This window comes from Uloborus diversus, chromosome 3 (genome assembly GCF_026930045.1).
Source record: "Uloborus diversus isolate 005 chromosome 3, Udiv.v.3.1, whole genome shotgun sequence".
NCBI classification, from domain to species: Eukaryota; Metazoa; Arthropoda; class Arachnida; order Araneae; family Uloboridae; genus Uloborus; species Uloborus diversus.
The window spans coordinates 204,780,438-204,804,163 of record NC_072733.1 but is presented as its reverse complement, the minus strand read 5'-3'; the positions used below and the strand labels follow the sequence as shown (position 1 = coordinate 204,804,163).

Below are 23,726 nucleotides of genomic sequence, written 5' to 3'. Positions count from 1 at the left end.
TCCGCTTAATGCAATACCGGTTAAACGAATATAACGCTTATTGTAATAAATTCTCAAACTTCCAGACCATAGTAATTTGTTTCTTTGGTAAATTTCCTGGTTAATTAAAGCTATCCCACTTAAAAGCATAATTTTCAGTTATGAGCAAAATCGATCTTTTGCCGTTTCCCGTCGCAATATTTTTCTGTAAAGTATAATAATGAATATGTAGTAATTGTTACCTTTCGAAGCAATTTTGCACATTTGCAGAAAGTGTGCAATCGCATGAAGTGGCTAGTGTTTTTAAATATTTCTTACTTTTTAATTAATAGATTGTCTTTAGATTGAACATACAGTGGCTCCCACAAAAGTGTTCCATTGGTTAGAACTAATATTTCGGAATATGTATTTAATTATAAGAGCTATGATTCATTTTCTACAAAAGTACATGAAAAATTTTAAAAACATATTAAAACTTAATTTTTTTTTAAATCAAAAACCAAAAAGTGCCGGAAATTTTATCTCATAAAAATCTTCGTACACTTTAAAAAATGTGTATATATTATTGAATAATCTAACTTTTTACTAAGTTATTATTTAGTAGAATATCATGCAGTATCAACGACACCTTTTAAGCGTCCTGGGAATAGATTACATTCTTTTTTCTTTCTTCTTTTTGCGTAATTTCTGAGCAAGTGTTCAACCACACTTCGAGTCTTACTGTTTCTAGCTCTATTTTCATTTCAAAGCCGTATTTTCGTAATTTAGCCTCCAAATATCTCTAAATATGTTATATTGAGCTCAAATCTGGAGATTGAAGAGGCGTTTCCTAAACTTTAGGACAATTTTTGAGGCTCAAGACGCAAACGTTGAAAACTGTGTGCTTCTTATCGTTGTTTTGATAAAAAACAAAGTTGTTTCCGATAACCAAATTTTTGGTTAAGAGTTTAAAATTGGTTTTTAAAATATTTAAATAAACAGCATGATTCATTATTTCATCAAAAAATTTCTAACTACCAAGTCCTGATGCTGATATGCACCCTCATACAAGGACACCTTCACCGGCCTGATTAACTAGTCCAACGAAGTTCTTAAGATTAAGTTCCTAATTTTTTCTTCTATTTACAATTATACAACAATTTAACCAAAATAGTTGAATTCATTTTTATCTGTAAGTAAGACGTAATTCCAAAACGTTTTGAGCTTATTAATCATTGATTTTGCGACGAATAGCGTAAGCTCTCTGTTTTTCGCACGGCCAAGAAAATTTCTGCGGAAAGAGGTCTCATTTAATCCAGCTAATCAGAGAACTTGGCGAACAATTTTAAGTGAAAATTAAATGTAAAAATTTTCATTCAACTCTGCAGAAACTTTTACAGCACTCAAATGTGTATTTTCCACAATTTTTTTTTAAACTGTAAATCTCCGATCACGCTTTGTCAACTTAGCCGGTTGACCTTTTCTTACCTTGTTTTCGGTCCGATTCTTCTCTTTAAAGCATTTTATCAAGCACTTTACTATATAGAACAGAATAAATTTACTAACTTAAAGACATTTCAAACAAATTTACCGCTATTGTGAGGAAAAAATTCAAATTTTTAATGGTGTTTGTGTTTTTTTACGTATACCAGCCATTTTAAAGTAATAAGCACAAGATTAAGGAATAAATAATAAAAAAAAAATGAAGGATAAATGAATTTTAAGGGTCAACACAATGCAAAAATAATAAAAAAACGACATGTGATAATTTTAATCATGAAACAATTCGAAAATGTTTGAGTGTACGATGACTTTTGTGGCGTGTTATTTCTCTGTCTCTTCGTTTTTTTACCCATTTCAAAAAGAATATCCGTCAATATTTTGAAAAAAACTCCAGGGTTTTATTTAGAATGACATAGGAATGATGTGAAAAAATATTGGACTTCATATTCGAATTCAGTTTCGCGTTATTTTGGTTTTACTAAAAAATTGCATAGTGTACGAACACTTTTGGGAGCCACTGTACCAATGATGTACGCAATTTTTAATGCTTTGGTTTAACTGTAACTTGCAATACCTTGAGCATATCAATGTGATCCCCGATAATGGAATATCCAGCTCATTAGAATAAATATTCGTGGCAAATTGGATTGCGCCTGTTATGTTCAGAACTTCATGTTCAAAAATTTCTAAACCAAACTCTTGGATTTAAATCAAAGGAATTGTTCACGCATTTCCTGTCAACAGAAAGTATCATTTTAGCGTCTAAGTCATTTATTTTTTAGGAAAATGTACCTAACTTATGCAAATATTCAACTCAGTTAGTAGCTCGAAGTTTAAGCATTTGAATATTAGCATTAGAGTTTGATAACAATTTTAAAACTAAATGAAGCGTTCTTTTTATAAATTTATATCAAAATTTATTTTTCAACTTCTTTTGTTTCGAGGTGTGACTTATGTGGACTGTTGCAAGTTACATTTATATTTTCCCAATTTTTACACTTAGCTTATTGCTCCATTATAGGTACATTTTACATTTTGAGCCTAAGTTATGGGCCAAGTGGGGAATCAACTTTTTTTTTTACTAGATAAGAAATACTTTTATTACTTATTTTCCTCGTTTATATGTAAGAATTAATTTATATGAAAGCAAACTTTACGAATAATAAGTTCTGATACTTTTCCTCAAAGTACGGAGCATCACGACGTTATTCATTTTTGACGCTATTTTAGTCCAATGCAAAGCATGTATGGAACTTTAAAATATAGTTTATTAAAATGATCATATGCGGCATATAATCTACACAAAAAGTCTACTCTAATTAAATATTACATCAAATTTATCGAGTTTTGATTTTTGATGAAATTATTTTAACTTTTTCCAGTTTTTATGCAATAATTTTCAACTTCAAGGTGCGAGCGGAACCTCAAGGTATATTTTTGCTGTCGAAATCCTTTTGCATGACCAAATATCTCTACAAAAGGCAACTTTTCTGCACTACTAATGTTTATCAAATTTTGATTTTTTTCACTCCACCCTCATAAGAAACCTTAGTAGTTCTTTTAAAGGACCCTATACAGTCCTCTAAAATATCACTGCTAATGGTATCTGGTAAAAATCTCTTATGAAATGCCAACTATAAAAAAAAAGGACTGCAGTCATTCAGGGTGCCGTGATCGAGAATGTTTGTATTTTTAATTGCCCTACTCATATTTTAAGAGTTATTGTATTTGTTGGCATACAATTGAAGAAAATCTCCTAAGTATTGTGTAATTATGCAAAACAAAGAAATAATGATTATACAAACCATTTTGGAAAAATTCTTAACCTGACTCAATGTTTTCCCTGCCAGTTCGCATAACTTTAAACCATGTGAAGTGGAATATATGATTTTGATAAAAGTGGTGCAACTTCAAACCCGAAAAATAAAATTTTTAAAGGTTCAATCCCCCTGCTTCCCCCCCCCCCTTTTTTAAATGGTCATAAGATTTCTATTACCGTTATAAAGAATATTGTAGTGTGGATGATAGGGTTTAACAACTTAAAATAAGCATTCAAGAGTAGCTTCCAAGCAACCATTTCAGAAATACTGAATTATACGGTGACCCGTGAACCTGTTTCTTTTGCGAAATAAAAAGTAGAGAACTTATTATAACTTTGCCAGCAGAGTACAGCACTGAGCCTTCTACAGCTTCGTTTGAAGTCGAATATACTAAAAAATATGAACTGAAGTGGTGCCAAGATAACCCACATGGTGAAAAGTTATTCTAAATGACTTTTCACTGGAATTTCGTTTATCCGCCCCTCATTTACCTGGATTTCCATATAATTCGGATCATATACACTTTACGACCAAAAGTATTGGGACACTTTTTCAAAAATACGCATTTTTACGGATTTCTCGAGAAATGAGACTAATTGGTCTGTATTTTTTTTCACATAAAAAGTATACTCCAACTGTCATTTTTCAATAAAAATTAAGACTACTGTTCATTTAGGAGACCAGCAACAAATTGAGGAACCAAAAAACGATTTCTGATCATTTTTAAATGTAAATAGCTGGGAATAAGCTATAAACTTCAGAAATATGTTTAAAAACTATCAAGAATTTATTTTTATATTTTCATGAAAGTATCTCTTATACCCACGGAGATATAAGCATTTCTTTAAAAAATGCCTTTTTTTTTTTTTTTTTTTTTGAAGGTTTTCGGCTCATATCACGCAGAGTTTCCCGTCAAACGTTACTAAACTTTCAGAACATTTGACTGCATATTAGAGAAGCATAACAATAAAAAATTTTAAGTTAAAATATTCAAAATTTAATGAAATATGAACGTTTAAAAGCAATTATTTTTTCACTGCGTATGCGCGAAGGATAGCAATTTATAACTTTCATAATCTAAAGCTCAGATATATCCTATAACTCATCAAAACATTCCACCTAAATATCTTTAAAATTAAAAAAAAATCAGCGATCTAATGAGCCGAATTTCTATAGTTCTTGGATAGGCGACGAATGGTAAGGGGTCGTTCGCAAACTGGCAACGCTTTCCTGTTATCGTGATTCATGATTTGAACGCATTATTTGCGAACGATCCCTCATGATTCGTCGTCTAGTCAAGAATTACTAAAATTCTGTTCATTAGATCGCTGATAACTTTTTATATTTTAAAGATATCAAGGTGGAATTTTTTTATGAGCTGTAGAATATATCTGGGCTTTCGATGATGAAGGTTATAAATTGTTATCTCTCATGCATTCGCAGTGAAAAATTAATTGCTTTAAAAGTTCATATTTCATTAAATTTTCAATATTTTAACTTCAAGTATTATTATTATTATGTTTCTCTAATATGCTGTCAAAATATTCTGAAAGCTTAGTAACGTTTGACGGAAAACTCTGCGTCATATGAGCCAAAAGCCTTCAAAAAAAATTTGCATTTTTTTAAAGAAATGCTTATATTTCCGTGGGTACAAGAGATACTTTCACGAAAATATAAAAGTAAATTTTAGGTCGGTTTTTGACTTATTTCTGAAATGGTTTATAGCTTATTCTCAGCTATTTACAATGAAAAATGATCAAAAATATTTTTTTGCTTCCTCAATTTGTTGCTCGTCCTCTAAATAAATTGTAGACTTAAATTTTGTCGGAAAATGGCAGCTGGAGTACACTTTTTATGTGAAAAAAAAAAAACCAGAGCAATTGGTCTTTTATTTCTCGAGAAATCTGAAAAAATGTGAATTTTTGAAAGTGTCCTAATGCTTTTGGTAATATAGTGTATGTAGCCTTTCAAGAAATGTTTACGTTGATAAACAAGAATATAAGTATAAGCGCCAGCCCGACACCACTCCAGTTGAACTATTAATGCCAAAACCGTTCGAGTTAATCGTGCTGCATTCAATCTCCAAATGTGTTTGAAACAAGACAGTGAAGCACTTCTTTGTTGAGAAATAACTGAAAAAAATTAGTTTTACATTTTTTAACATCCTATAAGCAATTCTATGTAATTTTATTACAAAACATGATTTTCTATCGCAATGAACAGGTAAGGATTTGTTTTGCTTATTACCCTTACTACCAGGATTATCTGAATTTTCGATTATCTAGATTGTCTTTTGATCCCAGCCAGGTCGGAGAAACGACGTTGTACTCTATTGTTTTATCCAGGGATGCGGAGTTGGAAGAAAAATGTCCGACTCCGACTACTGGATTTTGAAACCTCCGACTCCGGCTTATTAATTAATTAATTAATTTATTTATTTTTTTCAAATCCTCCCCCCTCATGGAAAGGGGGAAAACCCCTAAACGGAGAGATTGAAATATTAATTCCTTTTTATGAAATTTTTGCGTTGCATTTTATTGTAAACCAAAGATGCATACAACGTTAGAACTTCAATTTGAAAACCAAATTATCCAATAGATGCGATTTCTAAAGTGAGATTACCTAAAAATCCCATTAAAAAAAAAAATGAAAAGGATTAATTTGCTCCCCTTTAATGTTTAACAAAAAGATGTTGATCAAACCCTGTGCTTTAAATTTTTGAAAGCTGTAACTTGAGAGGGGGAAAAAAAATATTTTTGCTATCCCAAAAAACTTTTCTTGAGAGGGGGTGGTCCCCCCTCTCCCGGTGACACCCATCTGGTGGGTAACACCTCAATTTAGTTTTAGAGTTTATAAAAATGTAAATACTTTAATTGTAAAAAAATTCCCGAATAATAAATCTTAAATTTCATCTCAAAAATTTCAATGAAAATATTGCACTATATTGCGGGTAGAGGTCGAGTACATGTATGTCTGGATGAAATTTTACACAATGCGGCGGTATACAGCTTTGTACGAATACCTTTTACTACGTTCACCTACATTTCTTGGCTCAATTTTTAATTTTAATTTTATTGGCAGCTTTAGAATTAATATTAAAATATGAAATTTTACAATTAACTGCAATTATTGAGTATTGTAACCAATTAATCATATACTGATTTTATTTTGTACTTTTTAGTGAGAATCAAGTTTATAGATATAGTCTTTAGATTTAAGAAAAACATCTATATTTTATCGCATCTTTTGGATTCGCGCTTTCGTGCCAACACTTACTTGAATTTATTAAGCACCCTCAGAAGTTTCCCGACTTGCTCAAGCGATACATGCATTCCTTTTACTATTTTATAACTGAGATCGAGGTAAAAAATACATTATTTTTTTCATTTGAAAGTGATTACTTTGAAAATGTTAGGCAACAAAACTGTTTGCTGACAGTTGCTATCCAGTTAAATAAAGCTAAAAACAAGCAAACTTGGGGACGGCATAAGTAGCTGTTGCCGAAAGTTCGATAAAAAATCAAGCCAGCTGTTGCCACAATGAATTATTTTCTTATTAGTAGGCCTTTATACATGTAATCAAACTAATTGGTAGTCTTTTTTTTTTTTTTTTTTCAAATTGCAAGGAGAGTCTGAAATTTAAAGTAAAAAAAAAGCATTTCTTCGAACGACTCCGTCTCCTTTGCACCAAAATCAGTCCAACTCTTCGAATCCGACTCCACAGCCCTGGTTTTATCTCCCTAAGAAACGAATTGCGATATTATTAAGGTTCTCAGAGTGATGATTTATCTACAGTGTAAGAATGAAACTGGAGTGCAAAATAAGGGTTACTTTTTCGGCTGTAAGGATGAAAGCTTTGACCACCACTGTCAGGTGAGCGCGACGGTCTATCTATCATACAAACTTAATTACACGAACTTTAAATTCATCACGAGGAAGCGAGAAAGATGGCAAATATAGAACTTCTTATTTGACCACCTCTTTCTCTCCACGTTAACAATCAGTTTCGGCCTTGTAGATAAAGGAACAGGCACTCTAGTGCAGCGATGCTCAATAATTGGTTCGAAAGACCGGCACCAGTCCACAGCAAAATTTTGCTGATCTTCAGAACTTTTTGCTCGTCCACCATAAAAATCTCATTAATAACAATGCCTTATACGACGCATTTTCGTTAATTTTGAGTAATTTTGAAAATTGTCTATGAGTTTTCTCCAATTCTTACTTATGGATAGTTATTACAATAATTAGCAATCTACGATAGTTACATTTTAACGTTTGGAGGTACATCTTTAATATGAAGTAAAATTTTATTTATTAATAGATTTCTTTATAATTTACTTAGTAAAAAAGAAGAAAAACCTCAGCGACCCGTAACTTTTTACACAACGGTCCGCGAGTAGAAAGTTAATTTAGTTTTTTGCGAAAAAAAAACATGTTTTTTTTTCATAAATTTTTGGCGCTCGGCGAGTCAATTTTTTTTACAACAAAAAACAGAAAAAAGACAAGAAAACCTCACCGGACCGGGAATTTTTTTCAAAGGGTTTTGCCGGTCCGCGGGTCAAAAAAGTTTGAAAAACGCTGCTGTAGTGTCCTAAGCTCTATGGATTTATCCAATGCCCCTCAACGTGATGTTCATTTCTTACACTTAGCACTAAAAAAAAAAAAAAAAAAAAGACGGAATTTGTGTTTTACTTTGCTGATGCTTCGAGGAGTCGACTATCGACAAGAAACTTGAAAGCATTTTGTTTCTGAAAAATATTTACTCATTTTGGGTACATGAATTAATAATATCCCAAACGACGAATGAGCGCTTGGAAAAAAAAAAGCTATCTTTCCGAATTCTAACATTATATTTCACATTCGTTTTTGAATGGGATTTGAAACCTCTTGAGAAGAGGTTACGTGTTCCCCAGAAGCGAGGGGGGAAAGTAAGGATTTTGTGGACGAAAACGTGCTCCTTTTTTCGCACATTTCTTTCTTTCCTCAGCGGGCGGACAACAAGATATAATAGAGATGGGATTCAGTTGGGTAAGGTTCAAAAAATTTCTCAAATTTGGTGTATCAGAATGTAGAATGGTACGACCTTTTTGAATAATAAGAATTGCGTGTAAATAACGAAAAAAAGAGAATATATTTTATTAAATGATCAAATAAAAAGTAATTATGTGGCTTTGTTGAAATTATCTCTTAAAAACGAGTATATCTTCATTTTTTTCCTTTTAGATCCATCCTCGATCAAATAATTTTTTGCTTGACTTGTAAATAATTCTCTTGTAAATAAATATAATAAACTTGTAGTTATATTTTCATCAAATAGCTTAATTTTTTTTGAGCAATCACGATTGCTTATTGCTTTCATTTGACTGTTTTTGGCGTGCTGCTATTTTATTTTCCCACCGCCACCCTCCGCACCATCACCGTCGACCGGCTCCTCACGATGCTGCTCCTATAGCGAAAGCCGTCTCCAGGTTGCATCCATGTCCTACACACACGCACATACATACACAACTACACGCTCACATACACACACACGCACACATACACACACGCACACATACACACACACACATACACACACACACACGCACACATACACACACAAAAACATACACACAACTACCCACACATTCATGCCTGCATACACACATATGCCTACACACACATACGCATACCCCCTACACACAAACAAACATACCCCCACACACAACCACATACACCTACACACATAACCTATACACACACATACATACAGACACCTACACATACACACACAAAAACATACACACAACTACCCACACATTCATGCCTGCACACAGACACATATGCCTACACACACATACGCATACCCCCTACACACAAACAAACATACCCCCACACACAAACACACGCGCCTACATACACACACTCGTGATTGCGAAAAACATAATTTGAATTCAAGATGTCAAAATTCAAATTTATTAATTTAAAGTTTACTTTTAGGTATCATTTTGAGTGAAAATAATAATACAGGCGTCTCTCGTATAACACGCTACTTCTACAACATGGTTTTGATATTACATGGTACCAAATTTGCGATTATTATGACACGGTTTCGATATTACACAGAACGAAACTAGAATTTAATACTTCATGGTTTTGATACAACACGAAAGTTATGTTTATAAAAGATGGTTTTTTTTTTCATTTTTGTTTAATACATTCTGTTAATTTTTGCTAATAATTCTAATATTTTCCTTTGTTTTTTATGAAACTTGGTTTCGATACAACGCGGTATACATCCCTTGATTTACATTATTTCTAAGTCTCGTATAACACGGTTTCGATATAACACGGTACACATCCCTTGATTTTCATTATTTCTAAGTCTCGTATAACACGGTTTCGATATAACACGGTACACATCCCTTGATTTACATTATTTCTAAGTCTCGTATAACACGGTTTCGATACAACACGGTACACATCCCTTGATTCAAATTTCTAAGCCTCGTGTAACACGGTTTCGATATAACACGGAACACGGTATCGATATAACACGATACATCTTAACCTGATTTTTCGCATGCACATACATAATAAGTATTAAAATTAAGTAAAAATGTTATTTTTAAAAAAGTCTCGTATAACACGGTTTCGATACTACACGGAACGAATTAACCATGTTATACGAGGGACGCCTGTAAATATAAATTGGTAACTAAAAACTTAAAAATTACCTTAATGCATCTGAATTACTCGATTAATTACTAGGGCTTTTTTTATGCCTTGGGTTCATGTTTAGGGTTACTTTCAGATAATTTTTGGTTTGAAAAAACAATGAAATTCTACTGTTATCCGTTGTTACCTACTTTTTATGCCTTAAATTATAGCTTTAATTATCTGAAAAAAAAATTGGATATGGTAATCATAGACAAAAAAAGACGTGATAATATTTGGGAACATAATGACAAACAGAAAACATGCAAATGACTAAATGCTTAACAATTAAGCTCAAATTGAAGATTGAAGTTTAAAGTTATTTTTACGCGGATAAATTTAAATTAATTTTTTATCATTTACGTTAGAAAAAATATTGAAGAATTTTATTTTAATGTGAAAAATAACTTTGAAGTAAATGTAGCTCAAAGCAGGTGTCAAAACAAAGTAGAATAGTGCATTATGAGTTTAAATATTGAGTAGGGGAATGTGGGGCAGAGTGGAATAGTTAAGATAACTTACCTTTTTCTAAAACGAACGAATTGGAAATGTGTTTTGAAAATTACAGTACATAAAAAAGTAACACTGTGATGAAAAATAAAACTTTTATTGAAGCATTTTTATTTTTGGCTGAAAATTTGTAGTTCGAAAGAAAAGAAAACGTTTTTTACCCTTTTTTTAATATGAAGCAAAGGGAAAAATAGAATATTTTTGTCATGAAATATTTTCTGTTTGAATTTTATTTTAATGTGAAAAGTAACTTCGAAGCAAATGTAACTCTAAGCATGTGTCAAAACAAAGTAGAATAGTGCATTATAAGTTTAAATATTGAGTAGGGGAATGTGGGGCAGAGTGGAATAGTTAAGATAACTTACTTTTTCCGAAACGAACGAATTAGAAATGTGTTTTGAAAATTACAGTACATAAAAAAATAACACTGTGATGAAAAATAAAACTTGTATTGAAGCATTTTTATTTTTGGCTGAAAATTTGTAGTTCGAAAGAAAGTAAAATTTTTTCACCCTTTTTTTAATATGGGGCAAAGGGAAAAATAAAATATTTTTGTCATGAAATATTTTCTGTTTGATTGTTAAAAATGTTTTTCATCAGTTGAATGAGTAAATAAAAGAACGAATGAATAAATAAATAATATGAGAAAACATAATATGAGAATGAATAATATGAGAAAACATAAATGAGTGAATATTATAGTGAATGAATAAGAAAAATTTTAAATGAAGAAATGTAAATAAATAAATAAATTAATACATGAATACATAAGTGATTCAATACACATTGGATTAACAAACGACATGAACTATTTTAGTTTGCTCATCAGCTTTGCCCAGCATTCACTTGACTAATTTTGAGAAACATTTAAATTAAAAACAAGCTTGATATTTATTAAATAAATATTGCACTGATTATTCTGAAGTCACGATTAAAGTTTAAAAGGTTAATAAAAAGAACTTTATCATTTTATAGTAATAAAAATAATTTTGATCTGCAACAAAGTATTATAATATGAGTATCAATTTTTATACTCATATTATAATACTTGTAATATTATATGTTTATCTTATAATATTATAAGATATATATATATAATATTATATATATATATATATATATATATATATATATATATATATATATATATAAGATCTATATATATAATAATATATAATATTATAAGATATAAGATCTTATAATATTATAAGGTATATAAGATATATACACTTGTAATATTATATGTTTATCTTATAATATTATATGTTAAATTCTGAGATAGCTGTTTTCTGACAAGAGCTGTGTTACTACATAGTTAAAAGATTACCAAATAGGTAGAGCTATAAAAAAAAAGAGAGAGAGAGAGAATTTCCCCCAAGACACTTTGTCTCGCTTTTCCACTTTGTCCCACATTCCCCTACTTGGTGAGAAAAATATGATTCTTGACCGGCATTAGAAGATTGATGCAAGGATCGTGCAAACTTTCAATTCTCATTTTTACAAATAAATTCATTTAAAACCTTTTTAATAGCTTAAAAATATCATTAAACATTTCAAGAAAAAAATGATTAGAAATGGAAGTTTCTCCCCTTTCCTCTCTCCTATGGTTCAGTATTCTTCATAATAGCTGAAATTTGTGTTTATATTTGTTCATAGTTATGAATTCAAAAAAAAAAAAAAAAAAAATTATAATTTGAATTTTGACATCTTGAATTCAAATTATGTTTTTCGCAATCACGAGTATGTGTATGTAGGCATGTGTGTTTGTGTGTACGGGTATGTGTGTTTGTGTCTGTGTGCTGGCATAAGTGTATGTGTGGGGGGGGGGTATGTGTATGTGTGTGTGGGGGGGTTTGTGTATGTGTGAGGGGGTATGTGTATGTGTGTGGGGGTATGTGTATGTGTGTGGGGGTATGTGTATGTGTGTGTAGGCATATGTGTTTGTGTCTGTGTGCAGGCAGGAATGTGTGGGTAGTTATGTGTATGTGTGTGTATGTATGCGTGTGTGTTTGTGTGTGTATGTGGTTGTGTGTGTAGGTGTATGTGTGTATAGGTGTATGTGTTTGTGTGTATGTGCGCGTGTGTGTGTAGTTGTGTATGTATGCGCGCGTGTGTAGGACATGGATGCAACCTGGAGACGGCTTTCGCTAGGTGCAGCATCGTGAGGAGCCCGCCTGTCCACGGTGATGGTGCAGAGGGTGGCGGTGGGAAAAATCAAAGGAACGTCAAAAACAGTCAAATGAAAGCAATAAGCAATCGTGATTGCTCAAAAAAAAAAAAATTAAAACTCTCATAATGTTCCTTTCTATAATTATCGTATTTTAAGAACATCTCGGTAATGATCATCTTGGAAATGACAGTATAAATGTTTAGAGAACGCTAAATTACAGCAGTTGAAAACTAATTTTCATATTTTGTCTTAATAAAGTCCAAAATCAATCATTTATTAAATTTAAATGTAGTATTAAATTTATATTCGAGTAATAATGAACATCTGTTTGCCTGTACGAACATGTAGTCCTGTACTGTAAGCAGTTTAATGAATGTTAAATCGCTATCTAGTAGGGAGGTAAAGAAAAACCAATTGTACACCTTGATAAATCATTTCCCAAGATGCAAGTTTTAATGGCAATTAAGGAGTATTATTTCCTTTTCTTATGCTTCAACTTCGGAGTATATTAAAATATAGAAATTCAACGTTCCTGTTTTCTTTGCCTTTAGTTTTTTCCATTTTTAAAATAAATGTTCAAATAATAAAAGTTTGCTGTTTGGGACAAGCCATGACAATGACAGTTACAACTTTTTTTTAAAACATCATAGAAATTTTGTTTTTATTCCACGATTGCGCTAGTGTATATTGTAGTGCTTGAAGGGAAATGTTGGTAAAAAGTTGAAAGTTTCGTGGTTGAATTTGTGTAATTAACATTTTTCAGCCTTAGACGGGAAACTTACATTTATCCGAGAATGACCTTTGAATAATAAATGAGGTGTTTAGTGCCGGAATTCTTTGTCTCAGTTGCAAAAGATAAAAGTCATTTGATGCGAAAGAGAAGAAATTTTTTTAAAAGTATTTAACTATTCTTTGAGAAAAGGTGTTACATGCAATTGTAATAAAATAGAATTCAGTAGGAAGTGCGTTACTCCATTATTAGTATCAAAGAACAAGTTTATTAAGCTGTATTACAAATGAGAAAATATCAGTTATTAGGTTTCTATGATTGAGAGTCAGTCATCACATACTGAAAACGTTGTTTTCAGTTCTTCGGTCTCGCACGCTAGTAGTTAATAACGTCAAAAGAGCTCATTTAGTATCAAAAAATAGATAATGAATAGATAAACCATACAATAAATTAAAAAATAAACATTTTTAATATATTGTAAATGTACTACTCTAAAATGCATTCTATTTGTATTTATGGCTAGAATGCTATTGTAAATGGGCTTGAATTTGTACGAAAAGGGCACATGCAAAAACTGCAAAATTATTTTTCGACTCTTTTTCCCAAGTTCATGTATCAGTATCTCGTAGGTGGCTGTCAACATAGTAAGATAGAAAGTTAAGTTTTTTTTTTCCAGAAATTCTTTGCTTTTGCTTTGGCTACGAAAGCGAATCGTTGTCCAATGGCTCCAATTTATAATATTACCGAGTGATTTGCGAAATTTACTTTTGAAGATTATTACTAGCTTCTCTGAATCTCCTGATTTGCAACGAAAATCTTTCTGTTTAGTAATTGCGGGAAATAATTGTGTTTAAAAATTTGCGAATCTCAAAATTAAAGGTTCCCTTTTGTCAAGCGTATAGGGTCTGTATTCAAGTAGTGATGATAAATCCACAAATCAAAATATTTTACATATATCGCTACAAAGATTTAGCAGTCTCCAAAATATGGTCCTTGCGTATCAACACAACTCTGCAGGCGCGTTTTTTTTTTTTTTTTCGTAAGCTCTTTGGCAATCATCAAATTTGTGCAAAAGATTAAACGTACGGGTCAACCGAGTGCGACCAGAAATTGATGGGAAGCTTCTTCATGGAAATTTTCCATGCTTCACCTGCTTTGTAGTTACAGAGTACTTGAAGAAAAATGCGTCACAACGATTCTTTAGCCTCTCTACAACCCCGACGTTGCCCCTACAGACTTTTTCCTCGTTCTCAAAGTAAAACTCTCATCATAGAGCGCAGCCATAGAACTATAAATGCTGTCGGTGACTTGCACGTGTACTCTAGAGCAGGAGGTCTCCAACCTTTTTTGCTCAAGGGCCACATTGTAAATTTTTGGAGGCAAGGCAGGCCAACAATCCATCAATATTTCAATTCAGATGATTTAGTTAGCTCTCTCTAGCTCCCCTCTCCTCCCTTCCTATTACCCACGTTTTTTTTTTTTTTTTTAACAAGCGCTAAGTGGTATGAGTTTAGCCAAGATTCACTTTAGAGACGCCAAGGTACAATAAATATGGTGGTTTTCCAGTATCCCGTCCTCTAGTGCCAGTTTTCGAGGCCAAGCAATAACATGCTTCTGCTGCCCTTAACCATCTTGTTTCAATTTCCTATACAAAAGTTTATTTTATAAAAAAGAAATGAGCGAATTTATCTGAGATATTCTCTATGTGCAGTTTGTTGCTTTGAAGAAAAGATAAGTATCAATAGTTATAAGTTCTTAAACGTTTTATGCCGTCCTTGAATAAGGATGGAGAGGAGGTGGTCGAGCCATTTCCCAGGAAATTTTGAGCCGAATTGAAGTCTTAAAAATGCAGTTTTAGTCAATTTTTGGTGGCGTTAGAGATGGTTGACGGACAAGTTTTAACATCTACCTCAAGAGAAAGTTACAAAATTCACATCTTCAGGCAAATTTAGTTAAATTGAAGGAAAGGAGGGTTGCAATTTTCTTCCCCAAATTATTTTTCAAAAAGGAAGTCAAGTTTAGGTTATCTTTGGTAAAGTCAAAAGTTTTTCCTCCTTACAAATTAGTTTTGAAAACACCATCTTAGATTATCTTTGGTAGTTTGATATAATAAGAAAAGGAGGAATGTTCAGATCCTGTCTTCAAAAACTTTTTGGGAATGAAGTCCAGGAAACACATTTCTGGACATATCTGGTGGTGTTAAAAAATGTTCAGAATTCAGGACTTGTTCAAGAAATGTTTTGATGCTAAAGTTTAAAAAACGCAATTTTATGCTAGATATGTTGAGACGTTTGGAAACCCTCGGAATCTCTCCCCGGAAATCGCTTGGAACTAGAATCACTTCAACATTTAAGGATATTTTTGGTCAAATTAAGTGAAAAGAACAGGTAAGTGACTATCCTCCAGAAATTTGTTTGGAATGGAATTCTCAAAAATGCAATTTTAAATTATCTTTGGTGACTTTAGGGAGGAAAGTGAAAATTAACTCTCTTCTAAGGAGAAGCATTTGCCCCTTCCTGCTCCCCTCTGTTTACGATCATGCTTAGTAGTAATTTTTGAGATTTCTTTGCTTAGTTTTCTTTTTAAATACTTAAAAAGAAATATATTATAAACTTCAAAAAATTTTTTTTTAAAAATGCTTTCAGTTTGTAATCGTTCCGTAAGCCGGGAAAAGTATGTTCGTAAGCCGTAGGGTGGAGAGCCCTGCTCTACAGGGTGTTCCATTTACTGAATTTTAGGGAGCGTGCGATGCTTGTAACACTCGCCTGCAGAAGTATGTTACTACTCAAAAAGCATACTTTGAAGACGATTCAAGTTTTGTAGCAATATCCAAAAAACATTTTGATTTGTGGATTTATTCTTTACTTAAAATACAGACCTTGTGTGTGTGATTTTCACTTTCCTCCCTAAAGTCACCAAAGATAATTTAAAATTGCTTTTTTGAGAATTCCATTCCAAACAAATTTCTGGAGGATAGTCACTTACCTGTTCTTTTCACTTAATTTGACCAAAAATATCCTTAAATGTTGTGGTGATTCTAGTTTCAAGCGATTTCCGAGGAGAGATTCCGAGGGTTTCCAAACGTCTCAACGTATTTAGAATAAAATTGCGTCTTTTAAACTTCAACATCAAAACATTTCTTGAACAGGTCCTGAATTCTGACCATTTTTTAACACCACCAGAGATGTCCAGAAATGTGTTTCCTGGACTTCACTCCCAAAAAGTTTTTGAAGACAGGATCTGAACATTCCTCATTTTCTTAATTCCTCATTTTCTTAAATATATGAGTTCAGATTTTTTCTCCTTTTCGATCACTCTAGGTATTTGCTTTCAATGGACAAGCCACAACTGCAATCCGCAAGCAGTCAACCAGCAGAAACCTTAACCAGTGCTTCAGTTATGTTGGAAAGTAAGTCCCTTGCGTATTTGGCTCGTTAGAGTAAAATATTTGAAAATGTACGGTTTTCTATCTCTTTTCGTTACAACTATTCAATATAACAGTGCATTATACATAAAAATCAGTTTAAGGTTTTTTTTTATAATAATGAAATACTTAAAAACTGAGTTCGGGCGATCTACATATCCCATACAAGAACTAATGTTAAATAAATAAATTAATTTAAAAAAAAACACAGACTCAAATGAATTACAGCTATATATGCTAAGAACACTCTTAATCAAGTCACTTAACAAACAACAATAACTGGTCACATGGCTAAGCTTCACGGGACTTAGCTTCACCTGATTAAAAACACTTGTCGAGGAAGTCACCTTCCAAACGAAAAAATAAATTAATGAAAAAAAATTTTGAAAAAAAAAAAAAAAAATAGAACCGACTTCAAAATTGCTCTAAAAAGTGAAAAATAATTTTATTCTTTAAACACCATCGATAATACTTTTAAACATAATTTTTGAAGTTGGCGCAAAAACAAAAAGTAAAATCCATTGTAACCATGCTTCGTTCATATTGTTATCAAAAAAATCATCCAAAGTTAGGAACAAAACATTTATATCGTTACTCAAATATGCTGTCATCAATGCGTAATGCATGTGGTAGTGAAGAAGCTGGGCCTGATTTAATTTATAGTTGCAACTGAGTTATGGCTGTGAATGATTTTATCGATCGTTTTTGCGCCAACTTCAAAAATTATGTTTAAAAGTATTATCGATGGTGTTTAAAGAATAAAATTATTTTTCACTTTTTAGAGCAATTTTGAAGTCGGTTCTATTTTTTTTTTTTTTTCAAAATTTTTTTTATTTTATTCTTTTTAGTGTAAATGTATTTCAGAAATATTAAGAAGTTACTATAACGAAACTTTACCTTATTTTTTTCATAATTTAATTATAACCATTTAAATATTACGTTTTCCCTAACTAATTTACATTTCACAGCATAGTTGCTTTTTGTGCAATCCTGTATCTCCTTACTCAGCCCAAATCATCTGTTATTGGCATACTTGATAACGATAAAAATACTACTATAGTTGAAGCAAACCTAAACTAGAAGCATTGTGAAGGCTAAGCAGATCCTAATCACTGCATAAATCTCGCTTCCACGTTTGGTTTACCCCCACTATAGAGCAATGACACTAAAGAAACTTGATGCTTGCTTCAGAGAAGCCTTTATTCAAAATTATCACCACAATTACTATTAATATTATTGTTGTATGGCACCAAATTGTTGAAACAATGGGTTTTATGTTTAATCATTTAATAGGGAAATTTCATGAAATTTACTGTTTTTTGACCATAACTTTTTTTCTAACGAACAAGTATGGGCAAACAAAGTAATGGGACCTAAGTTGAGCCATCCCCTATCCATTAAAAGAAGAATCATCAAAATCGGTCCACTAGGTGAGACGCTGTGAGTGGACCAAAAAAAAAAAAAAAACATACGGTATGAACTGATAACCACCTCCTTTTTGAAGTCAGTTAAAAATAAAACAAAATCGGTTCATTTAGAAGCTCTTCGATGCTACTGACCCATACACATCCTAAACTTATAACCCCAGTGTTTTAGGTCGGGGGTTACAAATGCCAGAGCAAGCGAACAGAGCTGGAGAACTTCCTGAACAGATTGCACCCTACTATACGAGTATGTTACATTAGTTTGAAATGTGTAAAGATTGAATATTTTTTGCTAAGCATAAGTTCCCAGCATCTCCCCCCCCCCCTTAACTAACGCACTGTCTTTATCAAATCATGTTGTAGCAGACGCAGAAATGAAATCATTTCGAACTTCGATAGGTTAAAAACTTCATTGGGTTGACAGTTTGCGGTTCTCGTTTATTGAATAAGGATAAGAAGAAATTAACTAAGTTCGATGTGCTTGCTACGTTTCGTTCAGAGGGTCCGGGACACATTTTGAAAAAAAAAAAAATTAAACAGTTCAGAGTTCTGAAATTTTTTGCACTGATTCACCATCTATTTAATAAGCAAAATCATAACATAAATGTGAACCTTTTTTTTTTTACATTTAAATGCATTTTTTTTAAAAATGGAGTTGCTTTAAATCGCTGAAACTCAAAATATTCTTCGTCAATTTTCAATTTTTTTAAAAAAAATTATGCACAAATATCCAAGCTTTAATTTTTATTCGGCGATTTAAAAAATATTTATTCAATAAAAAATAGAAAATGTCTGAAGGAAAATTTCGAAAAATTCGAAAATACTTTTTTTTTTTTTTAAATCATATTTTTTTGCAGAAAAAGTTTTTTTTTTTTTCAAACTTGCCGAATAAAAATTAAAGCAAACTGTTCGAAAAAGATATGTTCCAAATTTCATTACTTTATCAGTTCTTGACTTATAAGAGTTTGAACGCAAAAAATCGGGGAAATTTGCATCAAGGAGAAAAATGTGTTTAAAGTTTTAAAGTTAAGTTTAATATTAGTTAAATGCATGAAACAACAATAGTTATATCTTTCGTTCTAATTAAGATAGAAACAAGATTTAAACACGTCCTTTTAAGCAGAAAAAAACGAGAAGTTTTTTAAAAGACGAAAAAATTGTAATATTTGACGATTTTTGTGTCTCGGACCCCTTTAAAAACATATATTTGCAGTTTCTTTCGCATTTCACAAGTAAAACTCAATGCGAAAGAAAGAGAATTGGCTAATTTTCGATGAAGTTTTACATAGTCAAAACTTATCGTGAGAAAGATTGCGACTTTTAACACATCCGTTATAGAAATGTCGCGGGTTTTTTCCATCTTGTAGAAATTTTGCGAAAACATACCAATATGGATTGGAATGAGTTTGAAAGTTGCTCTCAGTTTGACTTTATATAGTCCGTAGAATAGTGTGTGTCAGTTGAAATTTTGATGATAGCATGGTAGAAAGCAAAACTGGACATAGTTTAAGTAGAAAACAAAATTTTACTCGATGACCTGCAGTGCAGGGTCATCGAGTACGCAGATCTGGGTTTGCGCTTAACGCTTGCAGCTATAATTTTGTACTGATGCAAAAATAGTTGACATAATTGGTACTATTGTTTCACATGGATTTTAAATGGTAATGGTTTAAAATCAATAAATACAGCAAAAAAAAAAAAAAAAAAAATCTATGTACAGTAAACTCCCAAGTATCCGCGAGCAACTTTTCCGCGGTTTTCACACTTTCAAAAAAAAAAAAAAAAAACATATTCAATGATTAACTGCATGTAGATAAATGCACATGTTCTAACTTAAACAGTGCAAACATTTTTTTTTTAGACATTCCTGTTGCTTCCTCCCTTTCCGATGACATTTAACTTTTTGAGGTCACCGAAACCTGCCTAGTTGAAACCTAATTTCTAGACCGACACAACTTACTGCAGAACACTTTCACTACTTATTAATTTTTAAACCTATTCTGTTTGCTGATTTTTAAATCTACACTACTTACGTGAGTAAACGAGTGACCGGACCAGTCTTGAAAAAATTTCCTCTTCCCTCCACTTTGTGTGTTTGGTGTTACCTATATTTATCTGTTGCATTTGATATGCACATACACTGCCATCCTTTTAGTTATATTTAATTGTATGTGAGTGTTATTAATATTTTTAAGTACTATTTGCATACACTAACGACGTTTTTACCTAATTTATGGGTTATCCGCGAATTCGCTTATCCGCGGCTACTGTACTACCCTATTCCACGGATAATCGGGAGTCTACTGTATTCATTTCTTGAAAACTAACTATATGAAATTGAAAACAACTGAATAAAAAAACCCTTGTAAATTAACGATTCGTAATTATAAACCTGTATAATACCATGTGCAATAGTTATATATGAAGCAAGTTACCGTACTTAAAATGTTATGTTCTTCTTCAAGTTCACTGAAATGTCTGCAATTAGAAAGAGAACTATCCACGTAAAATGTTTGATCTTCAAAACACATTTTGTTTTCGTGTTTTTGTTTATTTTATTTTATGTTTTTATGCGGTTGGGAGAGACATTTATTAGTAACAGATTGCATAAGAGCTGTAAATATCTTCATTCATTAGTACTAAACGGAGTAACGGATTTTCCAAATCACGTAATCCCAAAACTGGAGGCCGGGGGGGGGGGGGGGAGAAAAGGGTTGGATCGAAGATGCAAATGTTATTGACTTCTTTTTACGAATGTCAATATTAATATTAATTCATAGCAGTTATGAGACTTTTACGCTAATGTTCCCAGGTGAGAACGTAGAAGTTTGATAATTCCTAGAAATTGTTGATACAAATTTTTTCCTGTCATGTTTTTTACCAACATGATACCTATTTATTATTACTCTGAAATTTCACAAGCATTAGCCTTTTTTAAAAATTTTTATCAAAATTTTTTATCCATTTTCCTAAAAATAGGCAAAAACGGGTGTTTTTGCGAATTTTTTCAATCAGAAGTATTATAAAGGAAAAATAACTTTTCTTTCAAAAAATATAAAGTGTACTTTTAGTAATAAGTAGAATTTTTGTTAAACTCTCATAGAGAAAATTTTTGTAGAACAATATTTTCAATTTGATGTTCCCGTACGGGAACATTGGCGTTTAAAGGGTTTTAACTCAATTCTATCATTTCAATAATTCAACATTAATACAAAAAGTCAAAAAACCACTTAAGTAAACTAGAAAACTGCAAGTGAACGTTAATTGTAGTGGTGTATAAATGAACATAACTTAGTTTTTTCTCCTTCATAAAAATAATTCAATATTATTATAAACAATCAAATGAATACTTAAAATCAAAATGAAAATTGCAAGCAATTAAGAGCGTTAGCAGCGGTGGAGTGAGGACGGATTTTACTTCGAGTTCCCTCATAAAAATAAAAAATAAAAAGAAAGAAAATAACTGATCATCGACTTAAACCATCAAGGGCTCTCCGATCTTAAATTTTTGGGAAGGCGGAAATTCTCAATTTGCCGAATGGAATTTCAAGTTTTGCGCACGTCTAACGTAAATGAATGTTTGGGCATTTAAGAATTGCAATTATGGCTCCAAATTAGCAGAATCGACAGGCAAATTTCGTCGAATGAGGAATTTTTCGGAAATTCGCAGTGACCTCCCATCTAAGCTCTCCGTAAACAATCGAAAGAATACCTGAGAAAAATGAAAATAACAAGTGAGCTTTAGTTGCGGAGAGAGAGAGAGAGGTGTGTAAAGGGATTTAACTTACTTCCCTCATGAAACAATTAAATATTATTTAAGAAACAATTAGAAGAACGGTTTTTAAGGGGTTACAGTAACTCAAAAATGATGAAACGATCAAAAAAATTTTTATTGCTTATTTCAAAACTAAAAACTATTCTGAACAGAGGGGAAAAGTTTCATTGCTTTAGTTCAAATATTTAAAAAGTTAGGAGTTGTTTTAGGCCCTGCTCTCTATTTGTTCTTATGCAAAAGAAAAACTTTAAATTGCTTTTTCTCGATGATGTTTTTTTGTGTTTTCATGTCATTAGAATCCCTAAGGATTTTTTTCTATTAAAGATACAGCTTTAAAGTAATACTTTTTGCAATTGGGATAGCATATTTGACAAAACTGTGCATTGAATAAGCATTTTATAAATTACTCAAATGTTTAGAGCATGTTAAACCTTTAAAAAACAATTTTTTTTTAAACTTTGATTTTTTACATAATTAATCACAGAAAATTTTCTAATGAACTCATAAGCAAATGAATGCACAGATTTTTAGAGATGATTATAGTGATCGTTTAGCAAAAAATCTTTCTTAAATTAGTGCAAAAATAAAAAAGCTTTAGAAATTTTTAAAAATAGAAATTTTCCTCAATTTTTTGAATTTTTAAAAAAAGTAGGCAATAATTTTAAATTTCGAAAATAAATTATTGATTACGAAATAAGTATGCATGTTATAATTTCAAAGAAATATAAAATTTACTTAAATTTTAAAAAAATGTTTGAAAGGTACTGTTTGGATCTACAAATTTTAGCCCACATGCAACAAAATCTGTAGTGCCCCTCCCCGGAGGCCAGCAATGTATATTTGAAACGTTAATAAGTCTTAGCGCTAATTTTTTAGTCCCCTTAAAAAAAGGAAAAATACAAGAGAGCTTTAATTGCGGTGGTGTGCAGACGAAGCTAAGTTCCCTCATTAAAATAATTTAATATTAATATAAATGACAAAGAACACTCATGCAAAATGAAAAGTGAGAGCGTTGGTGGGAGGATGGAGCTAACTTACAGATCCCTCTTGTTGAAGAGGACGAAGTGGCAATTACATCCACCTAGGCGGCCTGGAAAGCGGAGGCCTTTGCAGAGGGTGTCACAGAGCGGCCGCTGATCGGCCAGGGCCCTGAGCGCGATCAGACACAGACACACGAGACACACGAGCCGGCCCATCGCGACTCACAATTCACCGCCGAAAGCCGCTCTTATAGGAAGTGCTCGCCGCCAATCAACAGGTGCGCTTCCCTTCTGCGCTGCGCTCGCCCACATTTTCACTAAAACAATTCGTCCCGCCCCCTTCTTTGCTACAACTTTTTCAAACGCTTAACACCTTGCGAGAATAAATGCAACGCTGTGCAGTACTAAGGCCACGAATTTGTTAAGAGTCCCAAATTTTGCCATGAAATGGGCATGAAAAATCACTTTTTTTTAAAGCAAAAGCAACTTAATTTTTTTTTCACCTTTGTACCTTACTCTACTAAAATCATAAAGTGTTGAAGAATTATAGACATGTGTTTCGGGGTTACAAGGACTCTCTTCTTCAATGCGAAACCAAGTTGAACGATGAAGAGACGTCCTTTTTATAGATGTGTTTTCTTCTAAAAAATGGGAAAAAAATGTTTCCGATGACCAAGAAACACGTACTTGCCATTCTTATGCGCTGTTTCTGCAATTTAAGTTATGCATCCGAAATC

The 23,726-nt window shown here is 32.1% G+C and overlaps 1 protein-coding gene across 1 annotated transcript in view; it reads right to left on the bottom strand.

Moving 5' to 3' along the window:
• The window catches only part of LOC129219141 (uncharacterized), a 75,937-nt gene extending 52,732 nt beyond the window's left edge, over positions 1–23,205 (bottom strand). The window contains exon 1 of the mRNA XM_054853461.1: positions 23,048–23,205. Within this exon, the coding sequence (XP_054709436.1) occupies positions 23,048–23,205 (158 nt within the window). The remainder of the gene's footprint in view (positions 1–23,047) is intronic.
• Between the last annotated feature and the right edge of the window lie 521 nt (positions 23,206–23,726).